This window comes from Berghia stephanieae, chromosome 3 (genome assembly GCF_034508935.2).
Source record: "Berghia stephanieae isolate SIO BIC M18660-M18661 chromosome 3, UCSD_Bste_1.3, whole genome shotgun sequence".
NCBI classification, from domain to species: Eukaryota; Metazoa; Mollusca; class Gastropoda; order Nudibranchia; family Aeolidiidae; genus Berghia; species Berghia stephanieae.
Genome location: NC_088362.1, coordinates 73,114,627 through 73,133,510, shown reverse-complemented (window position 1 = coordinate 73,133,510; position 18,884 = coordinate 73,114,627). Strand labels below are relative to the sequence as shown.

General features: G+C 33.8%; 1 protein-coding gene across 1 annotated transcript in view; it reads left to right on the top strand.

Annotated features, from left to right (window-relative positions):
• Nucleotides 1-18,884, top strand: part of LOC144968404 (uncharacterized) — a 29,206-nt gene that overhangs the window by 5,317 nt on the left and 5,005 nt on the right. Inside the window, exons 2-6 of the mRNA XM_078906712.1 lie at nt 6,933-7,211; nt 8,559-8,728; nt 12,371-12,542; nt 14,100-14,231; nt 15,380-15,464. Coding sequence (XP_078762838.1) covers nt 7,094-7,211; nt 8,559-8,728; nt 12,371-12,542; nt 14,100-14,231; nt 15,380-15,464 — 677 coding nt within the window. The 5' untranslated portion in view covers nt 6,933-7,093. The remainder of the gene's footprint in view (nt 1-6,932; nt 7,212-8,558; nt 8,729-12,370; nt 12,543-14,099; nt 14,232-15,379; nt 15,465-18,884) is intronic.

Genomic DNA, 18,884 nt, shown 5'->3' with positions numbered 1-18,884 from the left:
AACTTCTGAACCATTGGGTCAAGCAACCCATAAAAGGTCAAACAGTGATTCTTCGCAATCTTCAAGGATAAAAAAATTGAAGACGAGGAAAACAGAACTTGTCCTCTGGAAATAGCTTGTTCTTTTTATGGTAACAACGTGGGTGGAGAATGGAGACCTTGATCTAGTGGACTAAGTAAGCAATTCTTGTGTCTCCTTTTCTCCTCTCACATCATCATCATAATTAATATTCTTTAACGGAGCTTTCTGGCTATGTCATAATATATAACCCTCTCCTTACCAGTTACAGGAAAATCGTCACATCCGTCACGATGCAATGGACACTTTTATTATTCAGATTTGTATTGTACATCAAAGAGATTAATTAAAGAAAAACCTTGGTTTAATTCATAAGAAGTCCATACTGTTTTGTATAGCTCGTTTTCTTGAACAAAATTATGTTTAGTATGTACTCTTCTTCTTTTTTATTATTTTTTTTTTAATCAGTTTTATGTGTTGAGTTGGAGTGGCATTTATAGGAAAATAATCCTGAAAATGATTGAAAAGGAGTGAGTTAAAATGAAAATGAAACTGATAATATTGTCCAGGTCCTGATTTGAATCCTTGTCCAAAGGGAGAGAATCGGATGAATATTTCTATTGGCAATTGAATTCATGTCCCATGCGTTATTGTTAATTATATGTATACATTATTATAAGCATGTATGTATATTGGGGGTGTGGGTGCATCTGCGTGGTAAATAAAAGCATTGTTTAGTTAGCATGATAATGTCAATAGATCTTCCCTGAATGTTCCCAGCAAATACTAAGAAAATCTGCTTTGTTAACAAAATCTGTTCTAATATACAAATACGAATTGCATTGCATACAAAATACGCATTCCTGAACATTGAATGATACAAATTTTCACCTGACAGAGCGTTATTGTTACAAGAATCATTTTATAGAACGTCTGTATACAATGTTGTGTCAAAGTACAAAAGTAAAATATAAGCATACCAAAATTATATTAAAAAATAATGGGATACACGGATATTGATTCTTATGGGCCAATCCACAAAACAGGGATTATTTTGAAACTATCAAAATTCGGGCAAGAAAATGCTTTACAAAAACCATGAAAATAACCGCTTGGTGAGAATTAATGAACATTATTTGATCATAATAACGCCAAAACAAAACAGAAAGGGAAAAAAGTGAATTTATCTTTGACGAAAGCAGCAACGAAATATTTACTTTGTAAATGCTTGACGTTGTCAATGACGTTCCCACAGCCATCCCTATGTCACTCTGCCCTGGGTAAAACTTTTTTAAAATATGATTTTGAAAAATAAGATGTAAAATAGACCTAAAAATTAATAAAGAGCTTCTCTATTGATTCATCTCGCTTAATGCGCTTCCCAATTCTTCATTTATTCCCCATATAGAATCAAATTGTCATATTATGCAGTACAAGTCGTCTTTGAGAAGCTTTCTTTTACTAAAACCCTTACTATCTCCGTCATGGTCAATAGCAAGTTACATCTGCGACAAATGGAGCAATATTTGGCTGGAAAGTGTTCAACCAAGAAGATAACACCGGAGTTAGATTTTCACAATTATTATCACCCACCAGGTTACAGATGCTCTGCTCAACATTGCTTGACTTTGTTAAAGACCGGATACCGTACGGCTGGGGAACCAAAGCCATACGAGTCGATTGGTTTGGACCTAAAAACCGTGCTGTGCTTTAAATTCGGCAAAAAAAATAAAAATAAAAATAAAGACCCATTAGGCCCCTGAAGCGAGATTTTATCCAAGTTTCTATATTGGACAATAGCAATTGCTTGCAACCCTTTGGATAGTACTTTCCGAAAGATTTAACAGATCCAATCACTGCTGGGTGGATTGAAGGCGCGGGGGGGGGGGGGGGGATGGATGTCAGGAAAAATCTGGACTCCACCCGGGAACGATGTCGGTCCTTTTGCATGGGAAGCGAGTGCTCTGCCAACTGAGCTATTAAGAACCCCTCTCCCCCCGTCCACACAAACAGGCAATCACACACACACACACACACACGCACACACATACACACACACACACACACACACAACTTGGCAACAAGTCGAGAACATTATTTCCGATGAAAGTGTCCTAGCACATACGAAACTTTTCAAACTATCTCTCGGTACAGGTGAGATTCCGAAGATTTGGAATCATCCAATTGTCCAACCGAATATAACAGGGACGAGGTGGTCATGTGGTTTGGGGATAGTACCGTGACACAGAAGGTCCTGGGTTCGAGTCCAGCTTCAGACACTTAAGTTTTTTCCCCTCTGGCAAAATTATTTACCCCCTAATTTAATCACTTGATTCCAAGATCTTATTTTCTCCGAAAGGATGTACGAAATAATTCTCTGCCGTCTATTTGGTCTTTAACTCACTCAATCCTAGAGATTTTTGCTACTTTTCAAAATTGGAAAGAAATATTTATTAAAAATGACCAAGTACACAGATAGCTTTATTCAACTACCATTAACATGTAAAAACCAAATACCATTCGCTTTGATACTACGCGTATAATTTGTCTCAGAAAAATGTAATAAATAGGCATGGGGTAAAAGTAACCCCGGTAAACTACGGATATTGTTGGTGTTAGGGGTGAGTGAGTTAAAGTAATGGTTTATGGCTTATTGTTTTGTTGTTGGCTGAAAAAGGGGTTTTGAATGCGAAATGTTACGTATTTGGTATATTGTTGGGTTTTTTTATGCTATTATGTTCATTCTTCTTTATTACATTTTAAAGTCCACAACTTCTAGAGTTTAGTATCACTCAAATTCGCTCCATAACTAAATGAATAAGATCTACTACATGCGTGCATGACAATGTCTGCTATGAACTTTTGTCCTCCCTTGGTGGGCTTACTGTGTCTTTTATTCACCTATAATAACTGTTTTCCAACTTATGTCTGTCTTCATCTTGAAATGAGATTACTTGGTTTTGTCTGAGCTGTGGCCGGAGTCCTTGGCTGGGAAGGAAGCAGTCAAATATATAGTTGTAGTTTTAGGAGATGATACTTTTTATACATGTTTGTGTTGAATATTATATTGATCTGTAAACATCTGAGCGTGTTCCTCCTAGAAGGAACCTGTGCTTGTGTCTGGATAAGACTTCTTGGTGATCTCAGATAGTGTGCTCTTGGCATCTACGTCTGTTCCCTATTTGAATAATTCCCCTTTGTTTAACTTTTCTAGCATGCTTTTAATTGTAAATCAAGAAAAAAATGTTTTACCATACCAACTTCTTCCATTTACAGGCGCTGAAATTTCCTAAATGTTTCGCAAGCGCCGTAAAACTCCTAAAAACATTTTTTCGAAACAAGAATATGTGTATGAATGTGTGTGCATATGATCTTGAGTGACATGATTCGACTATCAGCACATTGACGTGGCATGTATAAAGACTTAATTCTGAAAGGCTGAAGGAGCTCTAATCAAATAAAGGAGAAGTGCCCAGCATCTCTGGCGCACTCGGAAAGAACGTGTTGTTAAGTTTTTGGCCAGAAAAGTAGTCCTTCAAATCTCGGTCGGCTAAGATAACGTTCATTTTGTCAAAAACTTTCAAACATGGGACGTCGTTAAAGTCTTCCTTGAAGTCCCAGGTTTGAGAGTTTTTGACTAGATAATGGTCATTCTTTTTAAACAGTCGATTTTTGATGTTCTCTGGCCAAAATTTTAGAAACGTGTTATTGTGGAGAAAGACAGACGTCTGTACCTTGGTTAGGTAAACGTACATTACCATAATTTGATCTTTTTCACGTCGACGTATATTCGTTACCATTATAAATCTCAATTGCAAACACAGACATACACACACACACACGCACACACACACACACATACATACACACACTTTCTTCCAATTGCTTTTGTATAATGTAAGAAGATGGTTAATATGATCTCGTTTCGTGAAAAGCAGCCCTATATGCGTGATTAGTTTGAATGTGATGTTCGTATTTACCTATTTTAAAATAAAATTTTATAGTGTTTGATTCATTTCTATTAACTCTGGGTCTACTTTGGGAGCTTTTGATTTAATGTTTATTTTGTGATGTACGTAACATGATATGATACAAGATGTACTTTTATGACTGTCATTTGAATCAGGGGAATTAAGTGGTCTGTCGACGTGGCCAGGTCTGATAATCTTACGCATTTGTGGGTTTAATTCAACATTGTTGTCAACACAATATATTGCGTTGGTTTGCGAGTATTTTTATTATAACAATGAGCCCATAAGAATTTGGGTTATCTAACCTTCAAATAAGTACACAAGTTGGGCCCAATGCATAATCCTGATAATCCACATTTTCATGAAAATGATTAACTAATTCGAATACATCACTTGTAGGTCATATTTTTCACAATTAATGTTTCAAGTTTGAGTATTAACCAGTTAACTGCCGTACTCTGGATGGGCGCGAATTTAAAAATATTGGCCAGAAAGCTCGTCCTTCAAAAAGACGTGTCTGTCCAGAGTACGGCAGTTAACTGGTTAAGTATAAAACATTTTGCAGTTGTTTTGAACACAACTGCTATTAAAATGCATGTTGTTAATTTTATGCATGTGACCACAGAATTTTCAAAGGATGTGAAAAGGCATGTGTTGGACAAAAGTAAAGGATCAGAAGTTTGCCATAAAAAACTAAACTCTCACGTTTCTGATCATTGTGATTTTAAAATGAATTCTTGACAACTGGTTCATCCCGAGATGATACAGGTTTGAGCTCACCATAATGAACAAAGAGGAATTGATTTTTAAGTTGATGTCATTAATTTCTCTATTGGATATATTTAAATATCTAATTATTCAAATATTATTATTATTATTATTATTATTATTATTATTATTATTATTATTATTATTATTATTATTATTATTATTATTATTATTATTATTATTATTGTTATTATTATTATTATTATATTATTATTATACTATTATTATTATTATTATTATTATTATTATTATTATTATTATTATTATTATTATTATTATTATCATTATCATTATTGTTATTATTATTATCATTATTATTATTTTATATTATTATCATTATTATATTATTATTATTATTATTATTATTATTATTATTATTTTATTATTATTATTATTATTATTATTATTATTATTATTATTATTATTATTATTATTATTATTATTATTATTATCATTATTATTATTATTATACTACTATTATTATATTATTATTATTATTATTATTATTATTATTATTATTATTTTATTATTATCATTATTATTATTATTATTGTTGCTGTGTACAACTATAATTATTATAGTATTATTATCAGTATCATTATCATCTTCTTCATCATCATTATTAATATCATTATCACCGAGTTAGTGTTAAATAATGAGAAAGGTTTATCTTCAAACTAGGAGTTCGAACAAAGGCTTATTTGTATAACTAATGCTTTTTAAATTCCATGGATCCTCTTGGCCTCACTTGACCTACTACTTTTACTTTTAAATAAACCATGAAATGAGGATTTGCTCTAAATTTTGCCGTGCCATTCTTTTGAGGCGACAAGCCTGTGCCAAAATAAATAGATTATTATAAAACGAGCAGAATAATATATTATGCTCCTTTCTGTATCACGCCTTGACACAGTTGGTTTGCAAGACTTAGTTTGGGGAAAGAAGTAACCACTAACATTTTAGGGGAATGCAATGCAATTGTCTTTGGTTCTGTCACTGAGTTGTTTCCGTCTATACTACCACGATCACTATCATGCATGTTTTAAAAGGCTTGATTCTTTCTGCAACTGAACAAAACTTACATTTCGCACAAATCATAAACACAATAACATACAACACTGAACAAAATACCAAATACGGAACGTTTTGGGATCAAAACCCTTCTTCAATCAATAACAAAAGCAATAAAAAATTAAATATGTTTTAGCCCTAAACGATCTGTGTATGGCATTATGTTCTTTTTCGAAGCTGTAATATTCATTTTTGCTTATTAGTTTTTACAGTCCACAGATTCCAGTTCAATAATTAGCCCTGTAAATTATCAATGTGACATGAGTAGAACTAAACAGCGCTCCAAATTCCTTAAAATATTAGCTCAGACAACAAAACTTCTTTTTCAACAAGCTTCATTGAATTAAAATTCTTAAGTATTCTAAATACTCCCGTGTCACATTTACCCGCGGAGACAAATATAATTTTTAAAAACACATTTTACAATTAGTCGGAAAAAAATGGTTGCTTTTTATATTATTAGGACAGCAAATAGATACATATAACAGTTTGAATTTTATTACTAAAGACTCAAAACGTATAAAATAATTTCAAAAAAATGAAATCGATAGGGAGATCCATAGATTAACTCTCTCCTTACATTTTTCACGATTCTCCTCTAAACGTCAGACCTATCTAACTTAAAAATTGATGTTTAACTTTAGCCTCTATTCAGAAGAAATAAACACATGTACATCGCAGAATTAAGTTCTTATAACTAATATGATTCTTAAAATCTTCAAATTGTCTGATTACAAAAGAAAACTGATTGAGATAAATGTTGGTGGAATCTCAACAAATGTGACGATTTGTCTGTAGTTGATAAGGAGAGGGTTAAATATGAATTTGATGAATATGTTTTTAATTGATATATTTTGAATTGTCTATGAAGTAAAGGATGATCATATTTATGATTGCATCTGGAAATTTTTTATCTGAACCTTTTTTATTAATATTTTTACATCGTATTTAATGACCTTTGACCTAAACAGCCCTTATTATGATATGTTATGTTATAATTGTAGCCAAAAATGTAAAGATCTAAACATTTTTCGCTATTGAAGCGGAGTCTACATAAAACCACAGATTTTATTAACATTATTGATGTTGTCTTTTTTCTATTAGATTTCAGATACTTGGAAAACATTTTCAAGATGGATCAAAATGTTTCCATAAGTTCCAATGACTATTATGTGATATTACTACCTGACAATGTTTCCCACGCATTATAATATCTTAATGGATAATGCTGATGATGACAAAGAGTGGATTTATTTTCGTCGACTATGATGTTCTTAAGGAGGATTGACGAAGTAACATTCCAGTTTATTTTACAAATATTTATCATCCCCTGGATGTGCAACTCTGCCAAGTTGGTGAAGGATAACAACGAAATATATTCTGGTAAATTAAGCTATGACGTCATTGGTCATCATTATCATCAACATCAGCGTCATTATTAGACTATCATCAACATAATCGTCACCATCATCATCATCATCATCATCATCATCATCATCATCATCATCATCATTAACGTCGTCGTCATCATCACCATCATCACCACCACCATAATCATCATCATCATCATGGTCGTCGTCGTCATCACTTTTAAAACCAATGTAACTCTCTCTGCAGTCATTTCTATCACCATCTAGCTACTATTATTAACTACATGTATTAAAAGGAAAGTATGATATTTCATCGGGGGAAAAGATGAATGCATACTATCATAGTATTCAATAACCCATCAACCACGTTTCCATTGTGTACGGATTAAAACACGACTGAGTCGACGGCCGATACATGCGCCGATTATGCGCTGGTAATAGACATAATATATTATAAAAATACATTTAAAAATATTTAAACTTTTTCGGTTTCATGTAGAAAACTAGAACTAAGAAAACTCTCCGATTTGTTCATAAAAACGAATCATAGATAATCAATCAAATAAGTTTTGCAAAATATGAATGTATAATTCGTGTTTTGTTTCCTATATCTAATCTTATCAGATCTATGTATTCAAAATTCTTTTTAAAAAAATTCAATTCAATTCAAAAATGTCTTTGTTATCGGAAATATTCTGCATCCTACTCAGAGTACATGAGAGTAATGGTAAATAAGAAATAAGAATAAATAGATAAGTATTAGATCTTTGTGATCTTTCCCCGACATTTAAAGTAGTATACATAGATCTAGGTAAATTTTTAAAATACATCAAAGCTAGTTAACTAGCTCTCCATAACATTTACTCATTTAAAATTCAAAATCAATTTATTTTTATTTAAAAATAATGAAATTGTGTGTGTATTCAAAGCAAGTTTGATTTTAACCTAGCACAATGTAATAGCCATTTCAAATTTTGTTTATTATTTAGGCGTATGAAAATGCCTGTGATTCATTGGACGATCGATTCATATAGTCGATATGCGGGAGTCGATTTTTCAAGTGGTAGTACACTAATTTCAAGGTTTGCAACATGTCTGACCATGACAAACCCCGTGCATGTCCCAAAACAATCGTAATAGTCAAAACCATACAAAATATTTATAATAAACATATTTGCCAAACATATTTTGTACCAAATTTTAACCGATTAACTGCCGGTCTCTGGAAAAGAATGCATTTAGAATTTTGGCCAGAAAACTCGTCCTTCAAATATCGATCGATTTAAATGATCCAAAAATTCTCAAACCTGGAATCTCGTAAAGTCACTCAGACGGCTAATAAAAAATCTTTCATCCTCAGCATCCGCATGTTATGGAAACGTGAACAACTACCTACGCCTTAGCTGCTATGACGACAAAGTCATCAAAGTCATGAAAGTGATTCAGGGGGCCAAACTTAAGTCAGCCCAGTGTGTCACCCCGGCAACACAGAAAACGTACAATAAAACGTGTTGCCACCCTAGCAATTCGGTAATGGTTCTCATTAATAGAATTAATATTTTTTTCTTATATGTTTCTTTGCTTTGTCTGACATTGATTCAATCATATTATTTCAGATGTCTCCCTAAATCTGTCATTATAATAATTGTTATGATATATTATGCTGGGTGATTCAAAAAGAATATGGCAAAACTACCACGCGATGTTTTTAAAAAAAAAAGTAAAACAATAGAAAACATTAGCGTGGACACGTGTGTAATACATACCTTCAAGTTTTTATTTCATGGTCTATATGGTCAATATGGCCACCACCGACACTGCGGACAACACCAAGCCCTTATGAGAATTCATCCCATACGCGCCGCGGCATGTCACGGTCCATCGTGTTGGTTTCAGCTGTTGTTCGATCTTTCAAGCCACCAATACTAACCGGAAGTGGTGGAATGTAAATTTGGTCTTTAACATAATCCTACAAGAAAAAAGTCTCTCACGGTATGGTCCCGGAATCCGGCAGGTCAATCACAAAGAGCAAGGTCTTTAGCTCCTCTCCTCCAAATCCAACGCCGAGACACGTTTTCATGTAGAGAAGCTCTGGCCCCAAGATGCCAATGAGGCGGGGCTCCATCCTGTTGAAAAACGAAGTTATTCCAATCTGCTTGATGTGAAGTGAATAGCCAGTTTTTGAGCATTTCGAGATAAGTTTGTCCTTTAACGGTGTATTGCTCTATGAAAAAGGTACCATAGATCTTGTCTTGAGATACAGCACAGAAGACGTCCACTTCAAGGTTATCTCTTTCATGCTCAACAATTTCATATAGGTGAACTATTCACCAAATGCACGCACGTTGTGACGATTGACTGTGCGGTTCAAATGGAAAGTTGTTTCGTCACTATAAATTAATCCTCTCCACTTGCTCCTCCGAAACACGTGGGGTCTTACAGGACTCTCTCCTTTAGAGGGCAATCTCTCTCTCTCTCTCTCTCTCTCTCTCTCTCTCTCTCTCTCTCACACACACACACACACACACACTAAACTGTCTAACCGTAGTCATCGTCAAGTGCGTTGTTGCTAGTAGAGTTCGCGGAAACAACTGATTCCATTGGTTAAACTGTTGAACACAATTAACGATTTGTATTCTTTTGTAGCCAAAGACTTGTCTTTTGACGTCATTTTTTAATCAGTGTCAGGCTATAAGTTAACGATGGCTACGGTCTAACCCACCATCGAATGCCCTCACGATGTGGCGGATCAATGCCAAATTCTGTTCTGAAGGCACGTTGCACCGTGACAACGGCGTTTGTTTTTGCGAACTCAACACCCAAAGCTTTCTGATGAGGATTTGCCATTTTGATTGATATTCCCACAATTCAGCTACATCTGAAGTTATACTAACGACAGCGATGAAATTGACACCCAATCAAACTTAGATAACTACGCTACTCTATCAACTAACCACTAATTAGGTCCACTACAATGCTATAGACTTTATAAACAACTGCGTAATTGTTTTGTTGTATTCTATTAGAATAACACAGCATGGGTTTGGCAAATTTCAGTTAACTCTCTCCTTACCGGCCATTTCCAAGAAATTTTATTCCAAACGTTCACACCCAACCATATATATATATATATATATATATATATATATATATATATATATATATATATATAATATTTGTTTATATATCATAATATAATATATAATATATAATAATATATATAATATAGTCGTGTGCAAAAGTAGGCTCACACTTGTTTGAACCCACATAATTTTAAAAGCAAACCAGTTATTATCATTGGTGATTCATCAATAGAAAGTTTATTCAATTCTCTATCCAATTTGTGTTAATCTCAATGCCCCGTATAAAATGATATCGAAAGATTTAAAAGTAACACCAAAATATTGAGTTTTCAAATTTACACAATTTTGTGCGCCCTCAATTTTGGTTTAAATCATCTCCCTTTTTATGAGGACCAAGACCCTGTACTATTTTCTTCATTGTACCCATATGTTCTGGATTAGATTCATTTCAGGACTGATTGATGACTCCACCTTTGCCGAAAATGATTGTTCTCTTAAAAAGCCCTGTGTAATTCGAGACATGTGCGATGTTGATTTGACATTCTTAAAAACTACTAGATAATCACATCCATTATTTCTGGTGAATGATATTTTCTTGTTGAAATCGTCCACCGTTTTTCTGTAATACAAGATCTTAATTTGTATATAGCCATTCATGATATATCAAACCTACGTGAATATTCTGAAACAGACTGCCCAGCCTGTACATGCCTAATCAAACGGGCATGGTTCTCAACACTTAGTCTATATATGATTTTTATAAGCGACCGTATACTTACAATTAAAGGAAAAAATAGACTGATAATGTTGATAATATGTTTATCAACTCACGTGAAGTCACGCTGATTCCAATAAAAAGAATCATATGATTTGATTACTTTCCCTAAAATTCTTTTCTCCGCACATTTGTGAAAAGTCGAAATTTCGGTGTTTCAAATTCAAAGCATTGTATCGTTTGACTGAATGCAAAGATATGAATATAATTACATTCATTGAATTCATAAACCTTTAAAATGATAAATAATACGATGTAATGTTTGGTTTGAGTCAAAAGATATAAAGGAAGAAATAACTTACTTTTGCACATGACTTTATAATATTATAGCTATGCATTTATGACCAATTGCGACAACCTGATATTAAATCAAAATAAACGGAATGAAGAAAATTGAGTTTATGTAAAATTTAAAAGAATTAGAAAAATGTAGGTGTTTCAAGTACATGATCTTTCTCTTTCCAGTGAAGACATTTGTTTCAATCTAAAATATATAAGTTAATTTATAAACGCAATTTTAAAGATCAGCATCATCCCGACAAAATCCCGTTTCAGATGATGTGTCATAAATAAACGATTTTCACAGACGTGTCTGAAAATCAAAGGTTAGCTTATCAGGGCCATAGTTTTTCCAAAGGTTAATTAACTGATTTATATCTATTTAGTCAAATTTACAATAAGTATTCTCCGGCCAATTTATGTTCGGCCTACTTTCTTTATAGAGATATTATCTGTTGTATCTAGCATTGCTTGCAAGTATTGACAAAATTTTAAGTATATTATTCCTTTTTTTAATAAAGCCCAAGGCTGGAAATGAGTAATCTAGAAAATCAACAAGGTATAAAAAATAGTTGGCATATTACGTGTTGACCAGAATACTTTTGACAAGTATGAAATGAGATTTTAATTGTGTAACGGTTTTTGGTTTAATCACAAAAGATCTATTACCAGATTGTTAATCACAAATTGTTGCTGTTATCGTCATGTTGATCAGGAAGCCACCTGTCAAAATGGAATTGATCTTCATTAATATTATCATTATCATTACCATCATCATCATCATCATCATCATCATCATCATCATCATCATTATCATCATTTTCATCGTTGTCTTCATCATCATTTTCATCATCATCAAAATGGCGATCCTCATTTTCTTTATCATCACCATGATCATCATCAACAACAAAAAATAGATTAACCGCGACAATTACATCGTAATCAACATAGTAACTGATGATAACTACATCATCGCAGACAAAAATAGCAATAATAAATCAAACCAAATAAATGCATTCTCTCTATGTCATCCAGGACTGCAAAATCGAGGTCGCCGATACAGTAAGCAACTCGTGCAATGGAAACAGCCAGTGTGACGTCATGGCTATGTGGTCATTGGTCAGTAGCCACTGTGACCAGGACATCTACCCCAACACCATCACCTATATGCAGAGTGAATACATATGTGAACAGAGCGCGTTCCGCAGTAAGGATTTTCCTTAAAAATTTAATTCTCTTTTCGGCTCGACCGCCTCAAAATGGAATTATGTCTGGGGAATAGGGAACAAAAGTTTGATGTCAAAATACAAGGTCCTATCTCATTGGAATTGTAAAACCACTCTTCACGAGGGAGTGAATACATACCTTGTGTATACATTCTTCTGGTTTCAGACTGATGGTATATTATTTTCTAGTCTTAATATATGCTGCGCGTCAATACAGATCATCCATCGTCACTCTTTTACGCCATATAATCTTAACAATATCTCTATACATCCTGCTACTAAAATAGTTATGCCACCTTATGATGTAGTATTTTTTAATTAGATGATCCTAATTGGTTTTGATAACGTAAACATGTAACTTTGTAGGAATTGTTGTGTGTTATTGAATAAATATCAATTTCTTTAGGGTCACTTGAGCCACTTTTCTTGAAAAAGATTATTGCACCCAAAAACTTTTTTTTCACAATATTGTTAGCGCTTTGAGCACAATTAGTGGATAATGTGTTATATAAATGCTCGTGTTATTTTAAAATCTTTAGTACACATTAATGGGGTGGGGGGGGGGGGGGGTCATTGTTTGTTTTGTTATTGTTTTAGTTTCTTTCTTTTCTTTATTGCTTGTTATTTTGGTTCTTTTTTTTTCAAGTAATAAATGTATAGTAGTTAATACATACAAATGAAAAAATCAACTTGATGCATTGATATCATAAGTGCACAACATCGTATAAACAAACAAAAGGTCAATTTCATGCATTGATATCATAAGTATAAAACATCGTATAAACAAACAAAATATCAATTTGATGCATTGATATCATAAGTATACAACATCGTATATATACAATCAAAAGGTCAATTTCATGCATTGATATCATAAGTACAAAACATCGTATAAACAAACAAAATATCAATTTGATGCATTGATATCATAAGTATACAACATCGTATAAACAAACAAAATATCAATTTGATGCATTGATATCATAAGTATACAACATCGTATAAACAAACAAAATATCAATTTGATGCATTGATATCATAAGTACACAACATCGTATAAACAAACAAAATATCAATTTGATGCATTGATATCATAAGTACACAACATCGTATAAACAAACAAAATATCAATTTGATGCATTGATATCATAAGTACACAACATCGTATATATACAATCAAAAGGTAAATTTGATGCATTGATATCATAAGTACACAACATCGTATATATACAATCAAAAGGTAAATTTGATGCATTGATATCATAAGTACACAACATCGTATATATACAATCAAAAGGTAAATTTGATGCATTGATATCATAAGTACACAACATCGTATATATACAATCAAAAGGTAAATTTGATGCATTGATATCATAAGTATACAACATCGTATATATACAATCAAAAGGTAAATTTGATGCATTGATATCATAAGTACACAACATCGTATATATACAATCAAAAGGTCAATTTGATGCATGAATAGTTTTTCTTTCTTATTTTTTTAAACTGTATTACTATATTATCTGAACCAGCCTTCATGACAGAAGTACCCACGACAGCCAGCAATACGACTCGGACCACGTCTACCGATTCTACATCGACAAGCAAGACTGTGATTATTGTGTCCACACGTAAAGAAGACACCCATGACTCCAGTAATGAAAGTAAAAATAGATTAATAAACTATATCTTATGACGCATCGCCTCAAACGGCATTGTATCAGGTTGCTAAAATTGAATGTATAGTAAATAATATGTATATATATATATATATATATATATATATATATATATATATATATAATATATATATATATTCTTTGGTTGGGTGAATACGTTTTATTAGGGGTATGCATTTGTCACCACTTGTGTCAATTTGTTGTGCCGCTATGAGGTCGAGTGGTATGACACTCGCCTTCGGATCGAAAGGTCCTGGGTTCGAGTCCCGAGGGCGTATAGTTAAATCCTTGAAAAAGGCTCTTTACTTGCAATATATCACCGTACTCAGGTGTAAAACGAGTATCTGGTCTTTAACAGCGTGGTCTCTGTCCAAATTTGAAAAAAATGTATATCGCCTTATAGGCCTTATGTCTCGTCCTACATGTTAAATGTTGCTGTTGCAAGAGACCTTTTGTAAAGCACATTGAGCACGTTTAGCGGGTATTGCTCCTTTTTTTTTTTTTTTGTTTAACACAGTGAACATTGTAAAGAGGCCCACTCGCATGGAAGTATTCGTTCTAAAGACTTGATGATTTCCAAAAGTTAATAAAACCTACAAATTACACGACATGGAGAACAAAAGACACAATCATGAGATAGCAGACATTTGTGATTTTTACTCTCAGTCACTGATCAGGGGACTGAATCAAGTGAAAAACGCTTTCACTCAATTGATTTTTAAAAAATTTTTAAAGACAGCTAAAATATCACATCTCTCATCTGTTAAAATTTTAACTTCATTATTATTATTATCGTCATCATCATGATCATGATCATCATCATCATCATCATCATCATCATCATCATCATCATTATCATCATCATCGTCGTCATCATCATCATCATCATCATCATCATCATCATCATCATCATCATCATCATCATCATCATCATCATCATAATCATCATCATAATCATCGTGGGCGTCGTCGTTGTCGCCATCATCATCATCATTATTATTGTTTATATTAGTATCACCATCACGTTATTTACTCATTGCAGGTCTAAAATAAGATGATATAAAAAGCATCATAACTTTTATGGAATACTACAACAGAGGCTAGAACAATTAATCATGTTTTTCTTATTTCAGTGAGCGATGCCATGATAGGCGCCGTACTGGCTGGTTCCGGGGGAATGTTACTTACATTTGTTGTCTTCGCCGTATACTGGAAGAGGTAACTAAAGCATGTATGACCCATCGTCTCAAAACGGTATAGAAGGAACGAAATTTACGTCATTCATCTTTTTTTTTTAGCCAGGCATTTTATGAGTACTTATCACTAAATTCTACCAGACTATAAACGTTCAAAGTTACACATAGTTTTTGGGTCTTGGTACATTATATCCGGCTGGCGGATGTTGTATTTTGGCTAATTGCACATCATCAATTTAGTTGATGAGAATTGATTTTTTTTTTTTTTTGCCACAATGATTAAATGATTTCATTCTATAAGGTTGATAATTAATACGATTTCTTACATTGCAAAAAACGACCCAAAGTTCGTGTTTCTTATCAGTTTGATTAAAGATTTCGCAGCGGCGATGGGGGATCGAACCCGCGACATCACTGGTACGACATCTCCGCCTGGCCGGGAAGATCGTTACTCTACAGTATGAGCTATCCACGACCCCCAAAAAAGTCGCTTCAAAGCTCCGTCTTACTAGAGCCTTCTCTCCCCGACTTCTTGAGATCACGGGTTCACTCTAGAAGTTGGGGAGAGAAGGCTCTCGACTTAGCTTTGAAGCGACTTTTTTTGGGGATCGTGGATAGATTATACGGTAGAGTCACGATCTCCCTGGCCAGTTGTCGTACCTGTAAGGTCGCCCCCATCGCCGCTTCGAAGTTTTTATTCTCTGTTGTCTTCTGGCACTTTCCTACTCACTTCATTTCTTGTTATCAACATAATAAGTGCCTGCTCCACGCAATTTTCTGAATTATCAGTTTGATTCTCGATTCACCTTTTAGATTCCTATTCACCCCAACACCATTTACCTTTTTGAGACGACAGGTCACATTTGTAACCCACCAGGCCGATCTGGTATTATACATGAATTGACAAGATGTGTGAAGATAATGTGGTTATGTGGAATGGATAGATAAACGATACTTACCAAAGTTCAAGTTTGTCTGTTATTCTACAACATTGGTCGATTGTGAATTCATTTGAGTGATGAACTGTTACACTATCTACAAATTTTGAGCGGGCTACTTACCAGATATATGAGCCCGGCTACCGAGACTTCACCAATGTTTTCATTGTCAGTGTGGCACAGTGTACCTAATAGTTGCACTTACAGTTAATTTGTATTTTATATTTGTATACATACACATATTATGATATACAGAACGTAGTCTGCAATATTTCTTATATGCTTTTATGATGGCATATTATAAAGATGATATATAATCTCTTTCCACTCAGCAGCCTTCTTTAAACACAATTGTGTTACAAGGAGTGGAGTAAATAATCTTTCCTCTCTATGCTTAATATACGATATAATGGCATAATGATTTATTGAAGCTGTAAAACATAGTTTAACTTGGGGATATAGCCTAACAAGACTTCACCCGTTTTTCTAGCTTTATATTATTATGTTAGTATAGCAGTACACCTAAATTTGAGTAGCACAATATCCACTAAAAGTGCTCAAAGCACTTTTCAAGGGGTCCCTAACCAATAGCAACTCGTAATATTGAGAACGATTTGCAATTTTTTTCTCAACAGAGACAACGCTGTTAACGGCCAGGTACTCATTTTACACCTGAGAGATGAGAGAATGTGAGAAAGGGCCTTTTCCAAGACTCGGCTATGCGCCGAACGAGGCTCGAACCAAGGACCTTCCGATCCGAAAGCGAGTGTCATACCACTAGATCACATAGCCGTACCTATCAGTGGTACTTACAGTTAATAAGGGTATCTTATGAATACACCCAGACTAATTCCTCTCTATGCCTCAAATATAATATTATGCTTTTATATTGGCATATTACCGTAATGGTGATAAATTCAGTTTATTATGCGGAGACAAGAGCTCTTTGTGTCTGACAAGACTTGTGTCTATTTTCACTTATGAATGAAATAGCTTAACTATTAGGTTCTAAGGAATGGTTGATTTTGTCTCGGGTTTATTATGGAATTGGAATTCTCCTGGTTTTCTAAGTAGGTTTTGCTCGCGACTCGATATTCATCTCAACCCGTAATAGATAATAATGTGAAATTGAATGTAATCTTCAATTTAATTACAAAAACATATCAATGAACGTTTCGGGTTTCCCCTTTATCAACAAAACATTAATGAATGAAACACCACAGATGAATGAGATAATGTGGTAATGATTCGTTATATATATATATATATATATATATATATATATATATATATATATATATATATATACACACAAAACATCAGAACTAAAATATGCTATTATATGCATATCTTTTATATTAAGATCCTAATCTATATTTTTTGCAGTAATTCATATTCCAGGAAAACTTTTAAAATCTTCAGCGGATTAAATGTTTGGATAAGGGACTCAAACCTAGACTAGACCATTTCAATGATCAACAGATCTGATGGCTCATCATATTGGTACTTTGATACTGTCAATGACATTCGGTCAGTTTGGCGTGGAAAAAGAGTAACATTGACTTTTCTGATAAATTGTTTCTTTAGTGTTCTAGTTGTCTCTAAATGTTATCCACGCTTAGTTTGCAAAAATAGCTTGCAAAAAGTTATCAATACATAAGAAGCTATGTATCATTCACGATTGAGTCAACTGTTTCAAAATCTCAAATAAAAACGGAAGACAGTAAACGTTTCATGAAGGAACTCCTTCTTTCTGATTGAATGATTTAAAAAAGAATGAGTCCGTCTTTGTCCTGAAAATGTAAGTTGTCTACAAATGTTCAAACAAAAATAGAAAGTTTTTTTTGCTAACTAAACGTGTGATGATCCTTGAAGATTGTGAATTTCCCAATTGTGTTGACATTCCTTCCGATCCGACCCTAGGGACTTGCCACCTGTCCAAAATGTACCCGTTGTGGTCAAGAGTCCGAAACCGCAGAGCATCTAGTTGAACGTTGCGTTGCGACGAAGAGACCGGGTGGGTTCGCGACCGTATACGCATGGGGCGATGAGTTTGCGACAACCTGGGTAGATTATCAAAACATAGTATAGTGACACCATTAGAAACATCTTTGGACCGAAAGGACCAGGGGTCCGAGTACCGCTCTGTTGAGCTGCGCACATCTGAGTCCTTAAAAAAGGCTCTTTACTAACATTCTCTCACCGTACTCGGGTGTAAAATGAGTAGCTGGTTCTTGACAAGAAAATTCGAGAAAAATATTGAAATATCGCCAACAAATGTCATGTCTGTTCCTAGACGCTAAGTGTAGGTGTTGGCGAGGGACCTCTTGCAAAACGTTTTGAATAGTGGATTTTGCACTATATAAACGCTATTGTTAAAGATATTATATTTAGATGTTTTTTTTAGAAAATAAGATGTCATCACACTGAAACCCGAAGATCAGTTGCACAATGGATGTATCCAGTCCTCCTCATGACTGGTTTCATACTTCCATTGAGTTTGG